This window comes from Stenella coeruleoalba (assembly GCF_951394435.1).
Source record: "Stenella coeruleoalba genome assembly, chromosome: 20".
In the NCBI taxonomy this organism is placed as follows: Eukaryota; Metazoa; Chordata; class Mammalia; order Artiodactyla; family Delphinidae; genus Stenella; species Stenella coeruleoalba.
Genome location: NC_137166.1, coordinates 17,994,037 through 18,017,162, shown reverse-complemented (window position 1 = coordinate 18,017,162; position 23,126 = coordinate 17,994,037). Strand labels below are relative to the sequence as shown.

Here is a 23,126-nt window from a genome sequence, read left to right as displayed (position 1 = left end):
TAAAAGAAATAAATTTATTAAAAAAAAATAGATGTTTTAGTATTTTATCTATTTTGACAGGTTTATACAGAATTATAGGGGAGTTTTTTTATTTGTTTGTTTTGTTTTTAAAGGAGAACCACTTTATTTTGGGTAGTAAATGAAACTCCATTTATAACATAATAAACAAACGTTCCATCAATTTCTTCACGGTTAGTCCAAAGAACAACTGCTTTAATTAGAATTTACATTTCACCTTAAATATTCTAAAATCCATCCATGTCAACTTTGGAGTTTTAATCTTGCCTGATACTATGAAATAGGGCAAACCTTGATTGATGGTCAAATTCTTAATTTTTGCTGTTCAGCCACTTTTCTTGCTCTTGCTCTCTGATTCCGTACATTCCAGAGTGTTCAGTGGACTTGCAATAAACTTCCAAGATGAAGGAGAATTTCTTGCTCATTGTTTGCCTGAACTCTTGACTTGTATTCATCTTTCTGAACAAAAATATGCTCCAAAAATGCCCACAAGTTCAGCTACTAAAACTCCTTTAAAGATCTGCTTTGCCAGTGGATCCATAGTACGGGCTATCCTGAGGCACGTACTTGTGGGGCTGCGCATGCCTGCCTATTGATTCTTTTTTTAAATTTATTTTTGGCCACGTTGGGTCTTTGTTGCTGCGCATGGGCTTTCTCTAGTTTTGGTGAGCAGGGGCTACTCTTCGTTGCGGTGCGCAGACTTCTTATTGCGGTGCGCAGACTTCTCATTGCGGTGGCTTCTCTTGTTGTGGAGCAGAGGCTCTAGGTGCATGGGCTTCAGTAGTTGCGGTGTGTGTGCTCAGTAGTTGTGGCTTGCGGGCTCTAGAGCGCAGGCTCAGTAGTTGTGGCACACGGGCTTGGTTGTTCTGCAGCATGTGGGATCTTCCCGGAGCAGGGATCGAACCTGTGTCTCCTGCATTGGCAGGCGGATTCCCAACCACTGCACTACCAGGGAAGTCCCTGCCTATTGATTCTTTTTTTTTTTTTTTTTTCCCTGCCTATTGATTCTTGAAGAATTGTTTAGGGATTCTGTGAACTAGTACTTTGTCTGTCACAAGTATTGTAAATATTTCCTTCTACCTTGAAGGCAACAGTCTCAAATGACCATTCTCTCAGGTGGAGCTGTGGCTAAGAAGCCAATTATAGAAATTTCTGGTATTTTTCCTGTTTTATACACTATTCACTCAGTGTAAGAGATATAGCAAAGATGTTTTAGCTTAAGGTTATTTATTCCCCATACTCCTCACCCACCCTCCCCACCCAAAATATCCTCTGGAAAAGCTGGGTTCTGGGAACACCACTTGCTCATTTGGTGGAATGCGTTCTTCCTCCCCTAGCGCTTTAGTCAGAATTTTGGAAATTAAAGTGTAGCTTGACTAAATCTTCTCCTTTGCTTCCAGGGACCTCTGTGATGGAGGTCTCGGCCACAGACGCAGACGATGATGTGAACACCTACAACGCTGCCATTGCTTACACCATCCTCAGCCAAGAGCCTACGCTGCCGCACAACAAAATGTTCACCATCAACAAGGACACGGGTGTCATCAGTGTGCTCACCACCGGGCTGGACCGGGAGGTCAGGGGTCAAGAGGATCCAGAGGGTATTGAGGGCAAATAGCTCGATCGTCTGGATGATGTAAAACTCTGCCGAGGCCAGTTGCTGCTTAGTATGGTGATGGTTTTGAGCTTTGTATCTAAACATTTGTCCAGAGGTTTGGGGCCAGGCAGGCAGGCAGGTTGGCATTTAAGCAGATGAGAAAATAATCTGTTTCTATGTGATGGGCTGGGCTGTGCCTGATGTGGCTGTCAGTCCTGACTCAGGTGTGTTTGATCTCTACAGAGTTTTCCCATGTATACCCTGGTGGTTCAAGCTGCAGACCTGCAAGGTGAAGGCTTAAGCACGACCGCAACAGCTGTGATCACAGTCAATGACACCAATGATAACCCTCCCATCTTCAACCCAACTACGGTAATAACCCTGCAACTCCTTAGTCTCCAAAGGTCCTTGGTTGTTTCCCAGTATCTCATGGGTGAACCCTTTGGAAACGTTTTCCAGACTAGTAAACTTGAAGCTAAAAAGCAAGCAGGTCGGGATGTCAGTTGTCTCTGCCCTCCTCAGCCTGGGACCTATTGACACAGGTTTCTGAAGTTGCAAAAAACACCTATTTTTAGTTTTTTTTTTTTAAGGAACTTCCATATAAAGATGTTAAAAAAAATAAAAATAAGGAAAAAAAAAAGCACCTATTTACTGCATGTCCTCATCTTGGTAGCAGATCTTACCAGGTTTTAGTTATTCATTGAACAAATATTCTCTGGGTTTATACCAGACACTGTCTTAGACACTGGGGATATTATCACAAACAAGGCAGACGACACTTCTATTCTTGTGGAGTTTATAGTCTAGCTAGGGTGATGTTATACAACTTATACCGATTATCGTGTATAATTATATTAAATGCAGTCAAGGAGAAGGTACTGAGAGCTGTGTGAAAGAACCTGAAACCTTACTGTGTTACCTAGAAATCAGCTTAATGGTTAGTAACAGAGATTTGACTCTTGTGGTTTAAACAAACAGGGTTGACTTTTTCTCTTGTGTCACTAATGGTCCAGAGGTAGATAGGTCCACTTAGTCAGTAGAAACCAAGCCTCCTTTATCTGCTTTCCCACCATCCTTGGTACATGGATTCTATCCCCATTGTCACCTCGTGGCCCAAGATGACAGCTGGAGCTCCAGCCACATCTGTGCTTCGTTCAAGAAGGCGGCAAAGGCGAGGGGGCATAAGGTCTTGATGTCAAGTCAAGTTTTCTTATTTCTGTGAAGACCCATCCCACAAGTTTCATTTACTAGCAACTGCTGTCTGCAAGGAAGACTGGAAATACAGTATTTTCTCTGGGCACGTCGCTGCCGTCAACCACGTAGTTAGTGAAGAAGAGGAGAGTGGATATTCAGTAGACAATTAGCGGTGTCTGCCACTCTAACCTAGCCACTGTGAGTACAGGAGGCTTAAGAAAGACAGATTAATGCCCCGCATCAAAAGGAAGCTTGATGAATAGCAAGAACTGACAAACAGTCAGTGTAATGAACCAAATGAGACCAGGTCCTACAGGACCTTGTGGACTGAATTTAGAATTTCAGAATTTATCCTGAGTGCAGTGGGTTGTTATCAAAGGGTTTTAAGTAGAAGACTGTAATGACCAGACATTTATGAAAATTACTGGTACCACTGAGAATGACGGGGAAGATGGGAACGGGGGATAAGCTACAGTGTCAGCAGTTGCTCCAGAGTACGCTGAGAGGCGCGGACAGCCAGGGCCTTGGCTCCTTCAGGTACTCACAGGGTCCCTGAGTGCTGGCTGCTCCACCAACAGGAAATAAGGGCCATGCTGATAGGGTGGGCACTTCTTCAAAGACTCATCAAAGCTTGGGCTCAAGAAAGGACTCCCTTAGCCTGAACCCTGGCTCCTGAACCCTGGCTCCACTGCTGGGTCTGAGTATGTCCTAAGTGACACATCCTTTTCTTTGCTCTGCAGTACGAGGGGTCGGTGCCTGAGAACGAGGCTAACGTGGTCATCGCCACACTCACAGTGACCGATGCTGATGTCCCCAATACCCCAGCGTGGGAGGCCGTTTACACAATACTAAACGATAACGAGAAGCAGTTTGTTGTCATCACAGACCCAGAAACCAATGAAGGCATTTTGAAGACGGCTAAGGTTTGTATCGTTCCTGGCAAGATGCAGAAATTGACAACGCAGCCAGAGGCCCTTGTCCCCTGGTGTCTTCTCTGAAGTAGATTAGTGTGGCCTTGGTGGGGTGGGGGAGGGGCAGCTCTCTCAGATTCTGGTGGGGTTTGCAGTGACTCTTCAGGCTCATGTGAGAAATCAGGAAGCTCCCACACCACACCCTACCATCTGTTTTATTTTTATTATTATTATTTTTTATAAATTTATTTTAGGCTGCGTTGAGTCTTCGTTGCTGCACGCAGGCTTTCTCTAGATGCGGCAGGCAGGGGCTACTCTTCGTTGCGGTGCGCGAGCTTCTCACTGCGGTGGCTTCTCTTGTTGAGGAGCGCGGGCTCCAGGTGCACAGGCTTCAGTAGTTGTGGCGCACGGACTTAGTTGCTCCACGGCATGTGGGATCTTCCCGGGACAGGGCTCGAACCCGTGTCCCCGGAATTGGCAGGCGGATTCTTAACCACTGCGCCACCAGGGAAGTCTGTACCATCTGTTTTAATATGTTCTTTCTCTGAAACATTTGCCCACCCCGCCATATCCACTTTGCAAATGAGAAGAAAAATGGTTTATGGTCTCTGCTATTTTGCTGGATGATTTTAGAAGAAGGGCAAATAAGCCTGTGAAAGATGTCTAGGAAACATGAACAGTAAGAAGTTGAGTGATTTCCTTGTTGAAGTTAGTCAAAGAGTTAATGAACGGATCCCTAACTTAGCGCCAGAGGTTTGAATTCCCCTTGAGCAAGTGAGCAGACCCTTCATTTCTGAATCACTTAGTACGTCATCTTAACTCCCACTAAATATTTCTTTGTTTAAATTTACTTATTTAATTTATTTTTTTTTTTGGCTTTGTTGGGTCTTCTTTGCTGCGTGTGGGCTTTCTCTAGTTGCGGTGAGCGGAGGCTCCTCTTTGTTGCGGTGTGCAGGCTTCTCATCACGGTGGCTTCTCCTGTTGCAGAGCACAGGCTCTAGGCGCACGGGCTTCAGTAGTTGTGGCACGTGGGCTCAGTAGTTGTGGCTCACGGGCTCTAGAGTGCAGGCTCAGTAGTTTTGGTGCACGGGCTTAGTTGCTCCGTGGCATGTGAGATCTTCCCAGCCCAGGGCTCGAACCCGTGTCCCCTGCATTGGCAGGCAGATTCTTAACCACTGCACCGCCAGGGAAGTCTTCCCACTAAGCATTTGATGTCAGCGTTTTCTGTTATTATTCTATCACCAAAAGAAAAAAGGTAGTAATTTGAGTTCCCGCCATACGAAAGGTCCTTCATAAAAGCTCCAGTTGATCCCTTACAGTGCCTCTGTGAGATAGTTCCTTTTCCTACTTATTTAGGTGTGGAAACAGACCCAGAGGTTCTATTGCCCAAATCACACAGCTAGGAAATGGCCAGGCCGGGATTTGAGCCGACTGATTCTGAACTTCATGTTCTTGCCACTAAACTTACTGGGGTTAGGGAGGTGGACAGGCAGGGTTGTTTGTCCATTTGCTGTCACACGGGCTGCATGTCAGCATAGGATGTGAACATTCTTATTGGTCTCAGGTAAATAAATGACTTAATGTGCTACATTTGTTAATAGAGGCTTGCCACTTGAGATTTCATGTAGCTCATCTTTATTTTTATTTATTTATTTTTTCATCTTTATTCTTTACTGGGGTTCTCAACATGAATCTGGTTGCATGTTAGTCATTGGGAACTTTTTAAAAAATATTGATGTCCAGACCCCAACCTCAGAGATTCCTATTCGCTGGCTCTGGGGTTAGGGTCCAGGCATGTGTTTTCTTTAAAAGTTCTCAAGTGAGTTCTTCTTAATGCAGCCAGATGTGAGAACCACTGATATATTGCTAACCAAAAAACAATAGTTAAGGATTTAATGGGTTTTTTTTCTAACATAAAATGTATTTTTTCTGCTCTTTAGGGCTTGGATTTTGAGGCCAAGCAGCAGTACATCCTGTATGTGGCAGTGACTAATGTGGCCCCCTTTGAGGTCACTCTCTCCACTTCCACAGCCACCGTCACCGTGGATGTGATGGATGTGAATGAAGCCCCCATCTTCATGCCTCCTCAGAAGAAAGTGACAGTGCCCGAGGACTTCGGCTTGGGCCTGGAGATCACATCCTACACCGTCCAGGAGCCAGACAGATTTATGGAACAGAAGATCACGTAAGTGTGAGGGGTTTTCCACTTACTGGCAGCAACTAGCTGTGTGCATACGTGTATGTATAAAATATTTTGTTCATGGCATTTTTATCATCGTTGGTCTGTGGAAGATCCTTCTCTTGTTTGGCTTATTTATATTGTTATCCCCATTCCCCACACCTTGTCCATTCCATCCATGGTCAGCCATTGTCGGTTTACTGTGCTTCCTCTTTTTGAATTCACTTAGTGTAGTAGGAATGTGGTTTTAATTTACATACATGGTATTGTGTTATAAGTAGCTTACTGTTTCTTTTTTTGTTTTGTAAACTTGAAGGCACTTCTGTAATGTAAATGACAGCCACAGATGCTGAAAACACACATACAAACCAACCAACAGCAACACCACTGTGGCCACGTATGATAAAGGATGTTCTTATTCTTTTGAGAGCTAGGTCTGATGACATACTTGATGTTCAGGTGTGACAATGGTGGAAACTCAAAGGGAAGACTGTTAAGCACAAACCCAAGCATGACACATCTGCGTCTTTTTAGTAATAGCATGATTTCCAGAGATAACAAAGGCCTCGGTCACTTCCTCTTCTCAAAGAGAGATTCCTACCTGTTAATATTTACTTTAGAGGAAACTATTAGAATGCTCTGAACTATTTAGAAAAAAGGTTATGCAAATCCAGTATAGAGTCCCACTTGGTAATAAATTGAGCATGTTCTTGTTTGGAGGGGGAGGTGTTTGTGTTTTAGTATCAGTGCCTGTGACTTATTAAATGTAAAACAAACATGAAGTTTAAGTGCAGCTTCAATTTCTGAGTTATTCTGGGAAGTACTAATTCTATCCTGATTGGAAGGGCTCATAAATAGCTTTAAACTGGGCATGTGCGCCATACAGATAAAAAGGATCCAGGTAGTGGTATTAATGGCTGCTAGAATCATTAGATCAAGGATGATGAGGAATTTTTAAACGGAGGAACCAAGCTGGGACCATCCAAACCTTCTGATAGATTTTAACATCTGCTGGAAGAGCAAGGACAGCCCAACATGAAGTGCCACTCGAAGTGATTCAACAGCATGTACACAGTGCCACTTAAATGTTATATTTGGGGGAGAAAAGAAGGGTTGAAACAGAATCTAATCAAACCTTAGGATTTGATTTTTTTTTTTTTTTTTTTTTTTTTGCTGTACGTGGACCTCTCACTGTTGTGGCCTGTCCCGCTGCGGAGCACAGGCTCCAGACGTGCAGGCTCAGCAGCCATGGCTCACGGGCCCAGCCGCTCCGCGGCATGTGGGATCTTCCCGGACCAGAGCACGAACCCGTGTCCCCTGCATTGGCAGGCGGACTCTCAAGCACTGCGCCACCAGGGAAGCCCTAGGATTTGATTTTGATGCAGTACAGAGAATGAAGAAGTTAAATGCCATGAGGAAGCAGTCAGCCAAATGCAGAATATGGGAGCTCCATGTCAAATGACCCAGTTTCTTTAGCAAATAATGACAGAAGGGTGGGGGTGACTGCTTAGATTAAGGATGTTGATTAAGAGAGGAATCAACCAATTGTAATGTGTAGACTATGTTTAAAGATGGATTCAAACAATCCAACTATAAAAGACACCCTTGAGGCAAATAGAGAAACTTGCACATAGACTTGACACTAAGTAATTATTATTTTTGCTAGGTGTGTTAGTGGCATGGTGATATTGTAGGATTTTTTGTTTTGTGATTAAAGCCTTGGGTTGTATGGTTTCCAGCCTCTGTTGATAGCTTAGCTTGTAGTAATGAAATAGGTAGTTCAAAGCATCTATTTGGGGAAGTTCAAGGACCAAGTCTAAATAGTGTTTGCAGAGACCCTTACCCCTGGAATAAAGACCACTCGATATATGTAGTTCATTGCTTTGCACTTCTAAGGACGTGAGGATAAGCCTACAGGTATCCAGGACCCTTTCCTCCTTCGATTTCTTTATTTCCCTTTCTGAGCCTTTCAATGACCTCGATAGATAACTGGGCAGTATATCTCTGTTTTTCATGCTTACGTTTCTTCTGTTTCTGGTATTCCTAATAAGGTGTGGCTTAACAGGGTTCTCTTGGCATTTTGAATAATTTTTGTGGGGTGGCTGTGTATGACCAGAAGGAGCTTTACCGTCCCTGGCACCTCCCATTAAATGCCAGTAGTGCAGCATACTCCCAAGTCACCATGTCAACCCAAATCTCCAGATGCTCATGGCGGGGGTGTTGGGTGCCATACTGTGACCATTTGAGAACTGCTGTACGCTTTAGGGGGGTCAGTCTGAGAGAAACTAAAGAAATCTGACATCTAAATGCCATGCCTGATCCTGGATTGCATTCTGGATTGGATTGGGTCAGGGGCGTGGGGGGGGTACAGTTTGGGGGAAATCTACAGTTTGAATGTGTACCATGTATGAAGTGGTAGTACCATATCAAAGTTATACTTCCTGAAATTGAAAATCAAATAGTGGTTATGTAAGAGAATGCCTCTGTTCTTAGGAGAAGGCACACTGACATTTTCATGAGTAAAGGAACATCATGTCTGCGACTTACTCTCAAATGGTTCAGCAAAACAAGAAATTATGTATATGTGTGCATCAACTTTTGTAATATAGCAAAATATCGACAGTGGATGAATCTAGGTGAAGGGTACATGGACGGTCATCAAACCGTTCTGGCAAAATTTCTGTAGGAGTCATTATTTTTTTATTATTATTATTTTTAGGAGTCATTATTTTTTTGAAATAAGGAAGTTAGAAGTATCTATCAGCAAAGAGGAACCTTAACCTTCTTCAGCTACCTACCGTTCGCTGTTCCCGTTCTAAATCAGAGCTTGTGTCTTTCCAGGTATCGGATTTGGAGGGATGCTGCCAACTGGCTGGAGATTAATCCGGACACGGGTGCCATTTCCACTCGGGCTGAGTTGGACAGAGAGAACGTCGAGCATGTGAAGAACAGCACGTACACGGCCCTCATTATAGCCACTGACGATGGTGAGGATGCCCTTACCATTTGGTTTTTGCTGCTTCACCCTCCTGACCAGCTCACTGCCTTGCCCCTATCCTTTAAGAGGCATGAATTCTTCCGTTTTCTTTCATTATTCAACAAAGCGTTCTCAAAGCATTGTCCAAAATGCAGAGTTTAGGCCAAGCAGAAGTTCCTTTTTAACGCTCCCTCTGTACCTGAGCCCCATGGGAGCCAGACTGCCTGGGTTTAGATCCTAGGACCAAAGCTTAATACCTGTGTGAACTTGGACTTATTACCTAATTTTTAGGTCCCTCAGTTCCTTTATCCAGCAAAATGATAATAGCCCATCTAGGTTAAATGAGTTAATTTATGTAAAAGTGCTTGGAAGAGTGCCTGCTACCTAGTCTGTGCTCTGTAAGGACTGTTATTATCTTTATCATCATCATCATTATTAGTGAAGTGTGGCTCCTTCCAGACTGTTTCTGTGTATTCGAATACATTTATAAACATATAGAAATATGGTTTATTATAAAGCCACTGTCTGGCTTATAGCCTATTTTTGTTTTTATTATAAAAACCATTGTCTTATGCATGTTTAATTTTTTTTCCTTGAACATATGTCTGGAAGACACAGAGATCTATCTTGGCACATTATAGATCTACCTCTTTTCAATTAAATGATGTTTTCTGCATATTGCATAATTTAACCATTCACACATTAAAAACCACCGGGATTATTTCCAGTTCTCCATTATTTTTGTGAGTGATAGGTAGAGATCGTTGTACATGCCTCTGTGGGCAAGTGTTTCCCACGGATAGATATTCAGAAGCGGAGTTACTGTTAAAGAGACCTGCTAGTTCCTGTGATTAAATCTGTTCTCCTCTCCCTCCTCAACCTCCCGAGGTAATAATTCCAGATTTGGCAATCCGGAAAGCAAAGGGCAAGGCGAGTAAGCCCATGGTGGGGCTGGATGGGTGGCTAATGAGTGATGTAGCCTTCATCGCATTCTGAGCATGCTGTGGAAGGGTAACCCTGGCCTAGTCATTCCTGCTCCTGGAGCTGTCATTTGGGAGGCAGCAGGTTAAAAGCAGAGAGCCATGATGGGGCTCCATTTGCAGAAATGTTTTGCATAAAGGCGAAGCTAACCCATTGCTTAGGCAGCAGTGCTATGCTGGCCAGCTGTCTCTGGCTGCACGGGAGTTCCCTAATCTGGCCTGGAGCTAACCAAGAGTTGACAAGGTTCCTGCAAAGTTCCAGGGAGTAAATATTTTAGCCTCTGTAGACCGTACAATCTCTATTGCCATCATAGCCTAGAAGCAGCCATACACAGTTTGAAAAGGCATGAGCATAGCTGTGTTCCTAATTTGGGTGGAAGACCTTAGTTTGCTGACCCCTGACCTAATACTAATGGCTAAATCATGGTACTTTTGAATATATTCCTTCAAGTGTTACTTTGTGCATGACTCAATACTTTTGATGTAGGTCTAAGAGGAGAATGAAGTTTCTTCAGAAAATCTATTATCTTATTAAAAAACATTTTTTAAAGTTTTCTTTAATTAAAAAGAATTTTAGGGGCAGTGGTTAAGAATCTGCCTGCCAATGCGGGAGACACAGGTTCAAGCCCTGCTCCGGGAAGATCCCACATGCTGCTGAGCAACTAAGCCTGTGTGCCACAACTACTCAGCCTGCGCTCTGGAGCCTGTGAGCCACAACTACTGAAGCCCGCACACCGCAACTACTGAAGCCCATGTGCCTAGAGCCCGTGCTCCGCAACAAGAGAAGCCACCACAATGAGAAGCCTGCACACCACAATGAAGAGTAGCCCCTGCTCGCCGCAACTAGAGAAAGCCCACACAGCAACGAAGACCCAATGCAGCCAAAAATAAATAAAATAAATCAATTTTTTAAAAAAAGAATTTTAAATTATACTCGCTCATTGTTAAAACAAGAAAATTCAAATGATAAGGTAAAAAGATCCATCCATGGGTGAATGGATAAACAAAATATGGTATACACATACACAATGGAATATTATTCAGCCTTAAAAAAGAAGGAAATCCTGTCATGTGTTACAATGTGGATGAACCTTGAGGACATTGTGCATAGTGAAATAAACCGGTCACAAAATGACTAATACTGTGGGTTTCCACTTAGATGAGGTACTAATGTGGTCAAATTCGTAGAAACAAAGTAGAATGGTGGTTACCAGGAACTGGAGGGGGAAGTAGGGAATTGTTTAATGGGTACAGAATTTCAGTTTTGTAAGATAAAATTATGGAGAGCTGTTTCACAACAATGTGATTATACTAACACTACTGAACTGTACACTTTAAAAATGGTTAAAATGGTAAGTTTTATGCTATTACTTTTAACCACAATTTTCAGAGGTAAAAAGAAAAAATAATCACTATAGCCGCCCAGGTATAAATATTTATGGATTTGAGATACATTCCTCTGGGGTTTTTTTCCCTGCGATATGCTAATATTGATGATGATGATTCTTTGAGGGTCTACTTTTTCTATTATCAAGTGCTATGTCAGGATGTAAAAGAAATACAAACAGAAGTGTGTATAAATCTCTGAATCTAATCTGAAAAGCAACTTGGGGCAATTGTAAAAGGCTCAATACTTTGATAACGATCTTAGAGCCTTAGAAGTTCAGAGAAGGAGAACTAGTAGGCGGTGAGGAGGACTTCTTAGAGTGGTTTAAAAAAGTTGTGTTTTTTTTTAAATTTTATTGAAGTATAGTTGATTTACAATGTTGTTTTAGTTTCTTCTGTACAGCAAAGTGACTCAGCTATATATATATATTCTTTTTCATATTCTTTTCCATTATGATTTGTCACAGAATGTTGAATATAGTTCCCTGTGCTATACAGTAGGACCTTGTTGTTTATCCATCCTCTATATAATAGTTTGCATCCGCTAATCCCAAACTCCCATTCCTTCCCTCCCCCACCTCCCTTGGCATAGAGATGTTAAAATTTAATGGATGAATAAAGTTATGTGTGAAAATGGAGGGAGTCCTTGGTGTGAGGAATAACTTGAATAATTGTTATCAAAGTAGGGAATAGGCATGTCAGAGGTCTGCCCAGCCAGGAATGAGGATGGCCTGGAACCTGCAGGATGGGTGGCTTTGTGGGCAGGGTGGGGCCTGGTGAGGGAGCCCCGAAGAGCCAGGAGAAGAGTTGGATTCAGTCTGATGGGAGGCACTAGGGATTCATCAGTGGTCCTGAGCTATGACATTTCCTGTGTATTTTCTTAGGTTCTCCACCTGCTACTGGAACAGGAACGCTGCTTCTATTCCTCGATGATGTGAATGACAATGGCCCCGAACCAGACCCTCGGAGCATGTACTTCTGCCAGAGGGATCCACAGCCTGTCATCATCAACATCATTGATCCTGACCTTCCCCCCAACACTTCTCCCTTCACAGCAGAACTAACACATGGGGCAAGTGTCAACTGGACCATTGAGTACAATGACCAAGGTGGGCACTTGAGTCTTATTTTGGAAACTTTGCTCTGACCCCGTGCTTCCCTCCCGCCTCCCGCTTCTGATTTCCCTTCTCAATATCCACTTGTCACCCCCTTTATGTTGTTGTTTGTTTTTTGTTGTTGTTTTTGTTTTGTTTTGGCTGCACCACACGTCTTGTGGGATCTTAATTCCCCGACCAGAGATCGAACCTGGGCCCCCAGCAGTGGAAGCTCGGAGTCCTAACCACTGGACCTCCAGGGAATTCCCCACTTGTCACCCCTTTTAAGGCTTGTTTCCTTGTCCCTTCTACATTTGTGGCATTGAACCAAAGATCCCTTTGCGTTTCTGGCGTCTGAGTCGGTGACATACTGCCCAATAATCTACAACCCAAGCAGCTGTTGTCTTCATTCAGCTTTGGAATGTCCCTAGTTCCGTAACAATTTTAATCTAGAATGAACTTTTTATCTCTCCTGATCCCCTCACTCATTTTTGTTGATTCCTCCAGAACATGAATCTCTGCTTTTTAAGCCAAAGAAAACCCTAGAGGTGGGTGACTACAAAATCAATCTCAAGCTCATAGACAACCAGAACAAAGACCAAGTGACCACCTTAGATGTGCACGTGTGTGACTGTGAAGGAGTCGTCAGCAACTGTAGGAAGGCCGGGCCTTATGCCGAAGGAGGATTGCAAGTTCCCGCCATTCTGGGGATTCTTGGAGGCATTCTTGCTTTTCTGAGTAAGTGCAGCTGGCGAGTGTTTCAGCCTTTACCTTCTGACATGGGGGAGGTTTTTCTCTTACTGAGCATTTGAGGGGTAAGTGGTCCAAGACTGGAAGGCTGCCCAGTCCTTCTATTTTGTTCTTTCAACCTCTAAGGGCAGTGTTTCTCCAGCTTGAGTGTACACAAACCACCCGTACATGAGAATGCTGATCCAGTAGGTCTGGGGTGGGGCCTCAGCCTCTGCATTTCTAACCAGCTCTGAGGTGATGCTGATGTTGCAGGTCTTTGGACCATGCTTGGAGCAGCGAGGCCTGGTCACCACCGCCTTCTCCACATCCCACCCTGGAGGAGGGTGTAGAGGAAGTGGAAGGCACATATCTGAAACTGAGCATGTCACCTTCACTCACATCCCACCGGCCCAAACACAGCCACACCTGGAAACTCCCACTCTAACTGGGTGACCATGTGTCCAATTAAAACTTGGTGCCGGGCTTCCCTGGTGGCGCAGTGGTTGAGAGTCCACCTGCCGATGCAGGGGACGCGGGTTCGTGTCCCGGTCCGGGAAGATCCTACATGCCGCGGAGCGGCTGGGCCCGTTAGCCGTGGCCGCTGAGCCTGCACATCCGGAGCCTGTGCTCCGCAACGGGAGAGGCCACAACAGTGAGAGGCCCGCGTACCGCAAAAAAAAACAAAAACCAAAAAACAACTTGGTGCCAAGAGTAGGGGTGGAGTGTGGGGTGCACGGTGAGTATCAGTGACTCAAAGGATGGTGCCAAGAGTAGGGGTGGAGTGTGGGGTGCATGGTGAGTATCAGTGACTCAAAGGATGAAGGGGAAAAAGGTTACTGGGGAAAATTTGGCAGTTTCTGACACAGTCCTTAAAACCTATATTACCTGAGCCTACCTGTAGACTGAGCCCTAGGGTTGACACAGGTGCTGTTATGGTTTCTAAAAGCTAGTGACGGGCAAGTCAGAAAACCTCAAAGATAGTGTTGTTGTTGCTTTTTTTATCATTAGGAGCTATGACACGTGGTTCAGGTCATGAAGGTCCTTGCAGTCAGAAGAGGAGGCTGTTAATTGAGTCTTGAGAAAGGTTTGGTGGAAGACAGGATAGTTGGGCCACAGCGACTGGGGGAGTCCTCATAGACAGAGGGCCATTTGTGGTGGTTCCCACACTAGCAAAGGCACAGAGAGAGGAAGACTTGATGGACTGCGTAGGGCAGAGAGGCCGACCTTGCTGGGGTAGAAGAAAGTCCTTAGAGGGGAGCAATGGGACCACCTGGGGGCTTTCAGTTTAGATTCAGCAGTGTTACTGATCCTGCTGCTTCGACAGATTGAAGAAGGGATTACCTGTTGGCCTTCGGGAAATGTTTGCAGTGTGTCCCCTTAGCTCCTGCCCTCTGCTGCATCCTCTCAAAATTGAAAAGGAAGGAGAGAGTTGTTTAAAATTCAGTGAACTTTCCGGACCTTTCTTCCTCCAGGATTCACGTGGCTTTATTGCCACCACGCAGTTATATTTAAAATACTGACTTTTTTTATAGTAGCTTTATCTAACTTTGCTATGGGTGTATTTCATTAGACATAGGGGCCGAGAGCAACATTTCGGACTGTTCAAATGTGCAACATTTACAGCAGGAGCAATACCAGTGTGCAGATTTCCAACGTCTTGTTCCTTATGGGCAGACATCAAAATTAAGCGCCTAAAGAATGTTCTAGAGAGACGAGAGGATATGAAGGTTTTTGTGTAGTCAGCCAATATTTGGTTACTTACTTTGTGCAGCATTTGTCTCTGACACCGGGGATTGGGGGGTTTCAGGATAGCTAAGTTGGGTGGTACTTCCTGAAGTGATAACAGTATGCCATGTTTTGGTTACTTTCCCTTACATAACACTTAAGTAATGTCTGATAAGAAGCATCCTTTTGGAAACATAGCCCTCCTCTCGCTCTTCAGCTCTAAGCTCCACAGGGATGGGGGCTGTTTGCAGCTTCCATTGTTTTCAGTGCTGTGTCTTCAGGGCCAAGGCAGGCCTGGCCCACCTAGCAAGAACTCACTCAGTATTTCTGTTCTTCAGTCATGGTCCAGGGGGTTATATTGTTTATCTGGATAAGACCTTGGAATCTTTCTGATTTCAGAAACAGGTAGGTTGGGTACTTGCAAGCGTATGCCACCTCCTGTCTCAGTGCAGTGGTGCTTCACTAGGTACTTGGGTATAAGGACCTATAAGTTAGAAAACACACTGAATCATATTTTTTTCCCATTCACAATAAATTATTTAATTTTTTAAAAAATTAAATATTAATCGTATATAGCCTAGACATAGCCCCCAAGATCAGATGAAAACCTTGAAAATAGATTTTTTTTTTTTTTTTTTTTTGCTGTACTCAGGCCTCTACCGTTGTGGCCTTTCCCATTGCGGAGCACAGGCTCCGGACGCACAAGCTCAGCGGCCACGGCTCACGGGCCTAGCCGCTCTGCAGCATGTGGGATCTTCCCGGACCGGGGCACGAACCCATGTCCCCTGCATTGGCAGGCAGACTCTCAACCACTGTGCCACCAGGGAAGCCCCTGAAAATAGATTTTAAAGCTCGCTTACATGATTTATCCTAAGAGAAGATAAGGAATATACCAAGTGCTTTTTTTTTTTTGCTGTTGTTTAATTTTAAAACTTTTTGGTGTTTTTTCATGGTGTACCAGGCGACTTTACAGTCTGTGCCCCACTCCCCTCCCCCGTAACTGAATAAGAATAATATACATGTATTAGTCACATTTAGGCTGACCCAGCCCTGCTCACAAACCTTCAATGGCTTCAACTCACTCTGAATCAAAGCCAAAGTCCCTCCAGAGGTCCGCATGTCCTTGCTGCCCCTCTGACCCCCTGTTCCCTTCTTTCTCCCCTGATGATCCTGCTACAGCCACGCTGACCCTATCTTTCCTTAACCACACCAATCTGCTTGGAGTCTTTGCCTGGACCATTTCTGCTGCCTGGAGTACTTTGCTCCAGATTTTGGGAAATGACTGATTGGTTTAAGGTCCAGTTAAAGACCACAATTGAGTTCTCATGTAATTGTCCACTGTGTAGTGCTGCATATATTAACCTCAGGGATGTGAAGACATGTGAGTTGTCTTATAGCCATCTGTCTGGTCTGCAAGGCAGTGGTGCTCTGTGCCAGCTGCTGCTTACGGCTTTCTTGACCTGTGGCTCTTATCTCTCTCTTCCCCACTCTAGTCCTGATTCTGCTGATTCTGCTACTTATTCGGAGGAGAAGGGTAGTCAAAGAGCCCTTACTGCCCCCAGAAGAGGACACCCGGGACAACATTTATTACTATGATGAAGAAGGAGGTGGAGAAGAAGACCAGGTGGGTGTTTAAAACCAAGGGAGAAAGCTTAATGGCAATCTCTTTATTTGGAGGAAGCAATGATTAGGGGAGGACAGACATCTGAAACAGCTCTGTTACTTTGCCTATTTTTTTAAAGACCTTTCATCTACACAAGAAAATAGATGTCATTAACCATCATCATCATCACCATCATCATCATCAATACAGCATTGCTAACGTTTATTTATTGTTCAGATGAATGAACAGAGGCACAGAGCAGTTAAGCAATTTGCCCAAAGTCACAGAGCTAGGAAGCAGTAAAACCAGGTGGTCTGACTCCAGAGCCTACTCTCCTCACTGCTATTTCCAGGACATGAACTTTATTCAAATTATCTTTGACATAGAGCAACTGATCTGTTTTTTGTTGTTTTTATAAATTTATTTAGTTTTGGCTGCGTTGGGTCTTCGTTGGTTTTGTGCAGGCTTTCTCTAGTTGTGGCGAGCGGGGGCTATTCTTCGTTGCGGTGCACGGGCTTCTCATTGTGGTGGCTTCTCTTGTTGCGGAACACAAGGACTGATCTGTTTTAATATTTTGTTTCCTTTGAGTTTGTAGCTGTGCCAAACGGTTTTTTGCTTTTTGTAGATGTTAATTCTTCAGGCCTTCTTTATTTCTCTTGATTTTGGAGATGGTCTTAACTTGCCTTACCCTGTATTATTGAGGTATTACCACAATAATGCTGTATAACAGGCAATCCCAGAATGTCAGTGGCACACGTCAATAAGCATGTTTTTCTCGTGCGTTTGTGGGTTAGCTGGGACAGTTGCTGGTGTAACAAAATACCATAGACTAGGTGCTTATAAACAACAGAAATTTATTTCTCACAGTTCTGGAAGCTGGGAAATGCAAGGTCAAGGTGCTGGCAGATTCAGTGCCTAGTGAGGGCCCTCTTCCTGGTTCATAGATGGCCCTTGTCTCACTGTGTCCTCATGTGGTGGAATGGGCAAGGGAGCTCTGGGTGTCTTTTATAAGGGCACTAATCCCATTCCTGAGGGCTCCATACACTGTCACAACCTAATCACCTGCCAAACGTCCTACCTCCAAATACCATCACATTGTTTCAACTTGTGAATTTAGGAGGCACACAAACAGTCTATGGCATCTAGGCTCTGAAGAATGTGTGGGTTGGTCGGGGCTAGGCTGATATAGGCTGCATTTGGCTGGATGGCTGTGTGCTGTGAGTTGTGTCCAGGAATGTTCCATATAATTCCTATCTTCTTTGTCCCAGCAGGTAAGACCAAAGTAGAGTTAAGGCCTTTGCCTGTGTCACATGTATTAATGTCCCATTGGTCAAAGCAAGTCAAATGGCATAGCCCTACATTAATGGATTTCTATTCTTTTCACAGAGGATAGGGTGGGAAAGGAGTGAATATTTTCTGAATAATAATCTAATAATCATACCCTATGAAAAGTTAATAAGGTAAAACAGTCTACATCTATACCCACAAATGTTCCTCACAAGGCTTTTATGCTGTATTTCCTTCCAGTGCTATTTGGAGACTCTTAGGTTGAAAACTACCATTTCAGAAAAGAAAAAAAAAAAAACCAACTGCCGTTTCAGGTTACATTGGCACGTGCCTGTAGATATCACAGCTGACTGTTAAGGCCTTAGCCAGTACCATAATCTGTAAACCAAATATGACCCTGTGTTTATGACTGTTTCTATTTTACTCTTTGCTATGCTTTTACCTTTTTCTCTAAAGGAGTATGACCTGAGCCAGCTACACAGGGGCCTGGAGGCTCGGCCCGAAGTGACTCGCAATGATGTGGCGCCAACCCTCCTGAGTGTGCCCCAGTATCGACCCCGACCTGCCAATCCTGATGAAATTGGAAACTTTATTGATGAAGTAAGTAAGCAGAGTCAAAAGCCAAGACACAACAAACTCATCTCTAAACTTGGAAAGGAGCTGTTGTGTCAAAAGTGAGAAAAATTCTTTAGAGTCTTTCCTTTACCATGTTTTCATCCCTGAGCCCTATTTGTTTTTGTTTTTGTTTTTGTTTTTTTTTGGTACGCGGGCCTCTCACTGTTGTGACCTCTCCCGTTGCGGAGCATAGGCTCCGGACGCGCAGGCTCAGCGGCCATGGCTCACGGGCCCAGCCGCTCCGCGGCATGTGGGATCTTCCCGGGCCGGGGCACGAACCCGTGTCCCCTGCATCGGCAGGCGGACTCCCAACCACTGCGCCACCAGGGAAGCCCTCTCTGAGCCCTATTTGTTTTTTTATTTGTGCCTCATCTAAATTTCAGAACTAATAGCACTTTGAATTAGTCTTAGGGAATTTGCAAAGTTCATACAGCAAAACCAAGACTTGCTTGAAAAGATTTAATAGAATAAGAAATGAAACTAAAGAGATTCAGTTTTGTTTCACTAATGGGTCTCTCTTTCCCTGCATTACATTGGGACGTAATGTTAAATGTGTATCACAAAGCTACCTGAGGGCCAGAAAAATAGTTTCCATATTGTATATATCAGAAATGCATTCAACTATAAATACCAGAAGCTTAAATAGATATGAGTAGAGTTACCTCATGCAAATAGAAGACTAGGGTAAGCAGTCTAGGCTGGTGCATCACCCTTTTCTACCTCTCTGCTGCATGATCTCAGCACATCCTTGTTCTCATGCTTGTTGCTTTATGATCACAGGATGGCTGCCACACTTCCAGGCCTTGAGCCTGTTTTCCTGTCAAGAAGTAGGAAGGGCAGAGCAGGGGGCAAAAACTTTCTTCTAGCAAACTGTTAGGCAAGAAGGAAGTTCATCCTACATGTTATTGGCCAGGACTGTCACAGGATTGTCCCTATATGCAAGGGAGGATGGGAAATAGGCATTAAGTTAATTAGCTTAGGGTAAGATGAGGAAGAACTGGTGGGGTTAAGCAAAGAACCAAGTAAGATAATAATAGTCCAGTGGGATCTATTTCCTTAAACTATGTTACCTGATTACTTGCTCAGTTGCTGGAATGATTTTCAGGGCTTGTCTGATGGTCCAGTGGCCTTCAGCAAGTCTTCACGGTGTGGGGCAGGTTTTGCTTTAGCTTCCCTGAGGAGTTGTTGTCACCAAGGACTATATAAAGCATGGCAGTGTTGGAAATGATCAAGCCAGATCCATTCTAGGCACTGGATCTTAGAGAAAACTGAGAACAGGAAGGGCCACTTTAAACCATCCCTTTTAGATACATCTGGATTCAGGTATTTTCCTCCATTCACATTCATTTGTGTATCATCATATCTGATTATAGCTATTTCTTAATTACAAAAATAAAATGTTTGCTATTTAAAAAATATAAATTATGAAAATGTATATAAAGAAAAAATGTGCAAGTCCTCCCTCAGTTCCCCTGACCATAATCACCAAAGTTAATTTAGCAGTTTGGCATTCATCCTTTCAGATCTTCTCGGGCTGAAATGCAGGCTGTGTAGCCTGGCATGACTGTCCTCATTGTTTTTAGTCTCTGTCCATCCTGATTGGTTGGTGCTCATCTCTCCTGCCTACATAAAATTTACCAGTTTCGTTTAGGGGGAAAACATTCTGCATACTTTATCTTTTCATTAACAATATATCATGTCCATCTTCTGTTCCAGTTTGTATTACATTTACCTTGTTGGTGTTCAGTGCTCCTGGCGTTCTGCAGGATGGTCTCATTGTTGTGCCATTAACACTTGGCTTTACGCACCAAAAGAAGGCATGTTGCCTAAGATGACAGGTGTGCGATTCCTCTCAATGAAAGATCCTATTGTCTTCCTTCTTTAGAACCTGAAGGCAGCTGATAGTGACCCCACCGCCCCACCCTATGACTCTCTGCTGGTGTTTGATTATGAAGGAAGCGGCTCTGAAGCTGCTAGTCTGAGCTCCCTGAATTCCTCGGAGTCAGACCAAGACCAGGATTATGACTACCTGAACGAATGGGGCGGTCGCTTCAAGAAGCTGGCGGACATGTATGGAGGCGGCGAGGATGACTAGGGGACTCAAGACCGATGGGGAGACAGATGGGTCCCTACACTCATGTGATGGGAAATGGGGGAATAATATTCCTGATGGTTTTCCAGCTTCCTTCACTTGAGATGCGTTTCTGGAGAAGAGACCCGTGATCAGTGATAAGATAGTTATGATTTCCACTTTATAGATCTAATCTGTGTGTTAGAACGATTTTGACTCATTCCATGAATTTTTTTTTCCCTTTCATCACTCTTTACATGATGACCATGTCCAAAAGACCCTCAAATTTTAATATTTCAAAAGAGTAGCTTCAGCCTCAGAAGGTGCTGCTGGCAACTGGCAGATTTCCGTAAGGGCTTTGCCTCATTTTTCAAAGGAAGGTGAGGGGTCAATTTCCCTATTGCAGGTTTTATATAAAGAAATTAATTTGTGTGCTTTCATTCCTCCCGTCACTGCACTGGTGTCCCATGTTCTAATATCCACTCTTACACCCTCTGAATTCTATCACATTTCTCTGATGCAGAAATTATTGGGCTCTTTTAGGGAAAGAGGCTTATGTCTTAGTCTGGCCATATGCTGAGTGGGTATTGTGTACTCCTAAGACCTTTTAACGGTTTTCCTTTTCTATCTCCTGAGTATGTAACTTGAAATGGGCATCTATCCAGTTTACTTGTCCTGAGTAAGAATGTTTGTTATGTGAATGTCGTTATGGGGTGCTTTGGTTCTAGACAGGGAGCCTGGACCAGAAAAGGTGGTGAGTTTTCAGGTGCCACTGAACTTTTAATGTTCATTTATCCCTAAAACAAAAGAGTGATACATTCCGGGACTCAGAATAGTGCCTGAAGTGCTGCAGCCAAAGACAGAAGCTGGCTCATCACAGCAGAGGGGAAATGTGAGACGTGGCCGTGGAGATGGCAGGGGAGATTGTTACTGAGCCTGGAAATTGAGCCAACTGAGGCTGAAGACGGTTGCGGTGGCGCTACCTCCAGACCTGGAAATTCTGAAAGAGTAGAGGAATCTCAACACTCGTTTCCTGCCAGGATCCTTGTACCGTGGTTTGTACCCAAAGCACAGAATCCCCAGTGCCTGCTTTTGTTGATCTATAGAAAATGCTGGCTGGTCTGGACACATTTGCCCCAAATTCCAACTGTGCATGAAAACTTCAGAATGTTTTAAAAGTCCAAAATTTTTTTTTTCTTAGGAGCAGGAAGAAAACACTCCTTGAAAGGGTGTTAGCGAAGGGAGGTGAGGGTAGGGAGAACCTTAACTTGGATTCTTTTTTAGTTGAAACGCAACCTTTAAGAACCCTTTGACAACCATAGACCAGAACTTTATCTAAATTGCTTCCCTATCTATCAGCTGTTTTTGGAAGAAAAACCCATCCCTGCAACCACTTCTTAGAACTGTCTTGATTTTTCAGCAATTTAAACTCTAATGTAGTTCTGTGTAGAGAATGTCACTGTAGTTTTGAGTGTATATGTGTGTGGGTGCTGATAATTTTGTATTTTCTTTGGGAAAAGGAAAACAAGGTGGAAAAAATTATTCTTAAATATTCATTTTTATAAATTTTATTAAAGAATTTTGTTACACCATTGTCAAACTTGTTTTATTTGATTACACAATTCCAGGCCAGACAGACAAATGGTTAGGTGAGCTTATTCAAAACATGGAGAAAGAAGCTTCATATTAAAATGACTTCCCCTGAACTTTGTGTCATTCTGTTGGGGCAGAATAGCGGGGAAACCGCGCACCTAAGGTCACTGTATTTGAAGGATATCCACCCATGTGGCATGTAGTGAAACCAATGAAATCTCCCTGTCAGAGGCTACTGCGGGTTGTGCCGAGGGATAGAAAGAAGCAGGGCTTCAAATAACATTGTAGGTCAGCAAAGTTAGTACAGGGCAGTGGTTCTCCACTGGGGAAGATTGTGGCCCCCTCCCCCAGGGGACGCTGGTAATTTCTGGAGATGGTTTTGGTTGTCATGACTGGTGAGGTGCTACCAGCATCAAGTCCAGGTCAGGGACGCTGCTAAACATCCTGCAACACACAGGACAGCCTCCCGCCACAAAGAATTATCAGGTGCAAAATATCAACAGTGCGGGCTTCCCTGGTAGCGCAGTGGTTGAGAGTCCGCCTGCTGATGCAGGGGACACGGGTTCGTGGCCCGGTCCGGGAAGATCCCACATGCCGCGGAGCGGCTGGGCCTGTGAGCCATGGCCACTGAGCCTGCACGTCCGGAGCCTGTGCTCCGCAGCGGGACAGGCCACAGCAGTGAGAGGCCCGCGTACCGCAAAAAACAAACAAAAAAGTGTTTCAAATGGTAAAATGTTATATTTTACTACAATTTTTTTTTTCTTTTTTTTTTTTTTTTTTTTGCGGTACGCGGGCCTCTCACTGCTGTGGCCTGTCCCGCTGCGGAGCACAGGCTCCGGACGTGCAGGCTCAGTGGCCATGGCTCACAGGCCCAGCCGCTCCGCGGCATGTGGGATCTTCCCGGACCGGGCCACGAACCCGTGTCCCCTGCATCAGCAGGCGGACTCTCAACCACTGCGCTACCAGGGAAGCCCCATTTTAAACACTTTTAAGTGTACGATTCAGTGGTATTAAGTACCTTCAAAATGTTGTATAACCATCACCTCTATTTTCAGAACTTTTTCATCATCCCAAACAAGTAAGTGGAATCATTTAATATTTGTCCTTTTAAATTTGGCTTATTTCACCTAGCATAACGTCTTCAAAGTTCATCCATATTGCAGCATG

General features: G+C 44.1%; 1 protein-coding gene and 1 pseudogene across 2 annotated transcripts in view; one reads left to right on the top strand and one right to left on the bottom strand.

Annotated features, from left to right (window-relative positions):
• CDH1 (cadherin 1) overlaps positions 1-21,894 on the top strand; it is a 79,047-nt gene extending 57,153 nt beyond the window's left edge. The window contains exons 7-16 of the mRNA XM_079907713.1: positions 1,419-1,594; positions 1,859-1,987; positions 3,550-3,732; positions 5,661-5,905; positions 8,741-8,886; positions 12,127-12,351; positions 12,844-13,074; positions 16,284-16,414; positions 18,137-18,280; positions 20,181-21,894. Coding sequence (XP_079763839.1) covers positions 1,419-1,594; positions 1,859-1,987; positions 3,550-3,732; positions 5,661-5,905; positions 8,741-8,886; positions 12,127-12,351; positions 12,844-13,074; positions 16,284-16,414; positions 18,137-18,280; positions 20,181-20,390 — 1,820 coding nt within the window. The 3' untranslated portion in view covers positions 20,391-21,894. The remainder of the gene's footprint in view (positions 1-1,418; positions 1,595-1,858; positions 1,988-3,549; positions 3,733-5,660; positions 5,906-8,740; positions 8,887-12,126; positions 12,352-12,843; positions 13,075-16,283; positions 16,415-18,136; positions 18,281-20,180) is intronic.
• Positions 330-1,271, bottom strand: LOC307179004 (protein CEBPZOS-like; annotated as a pseudogene). The gene has a single exon. The product of its transcript is annotated as a protein CEBPZOS-like (transcript).
• Positions 21,895-23,126: the final 1,232 nt, after the last annotated feature.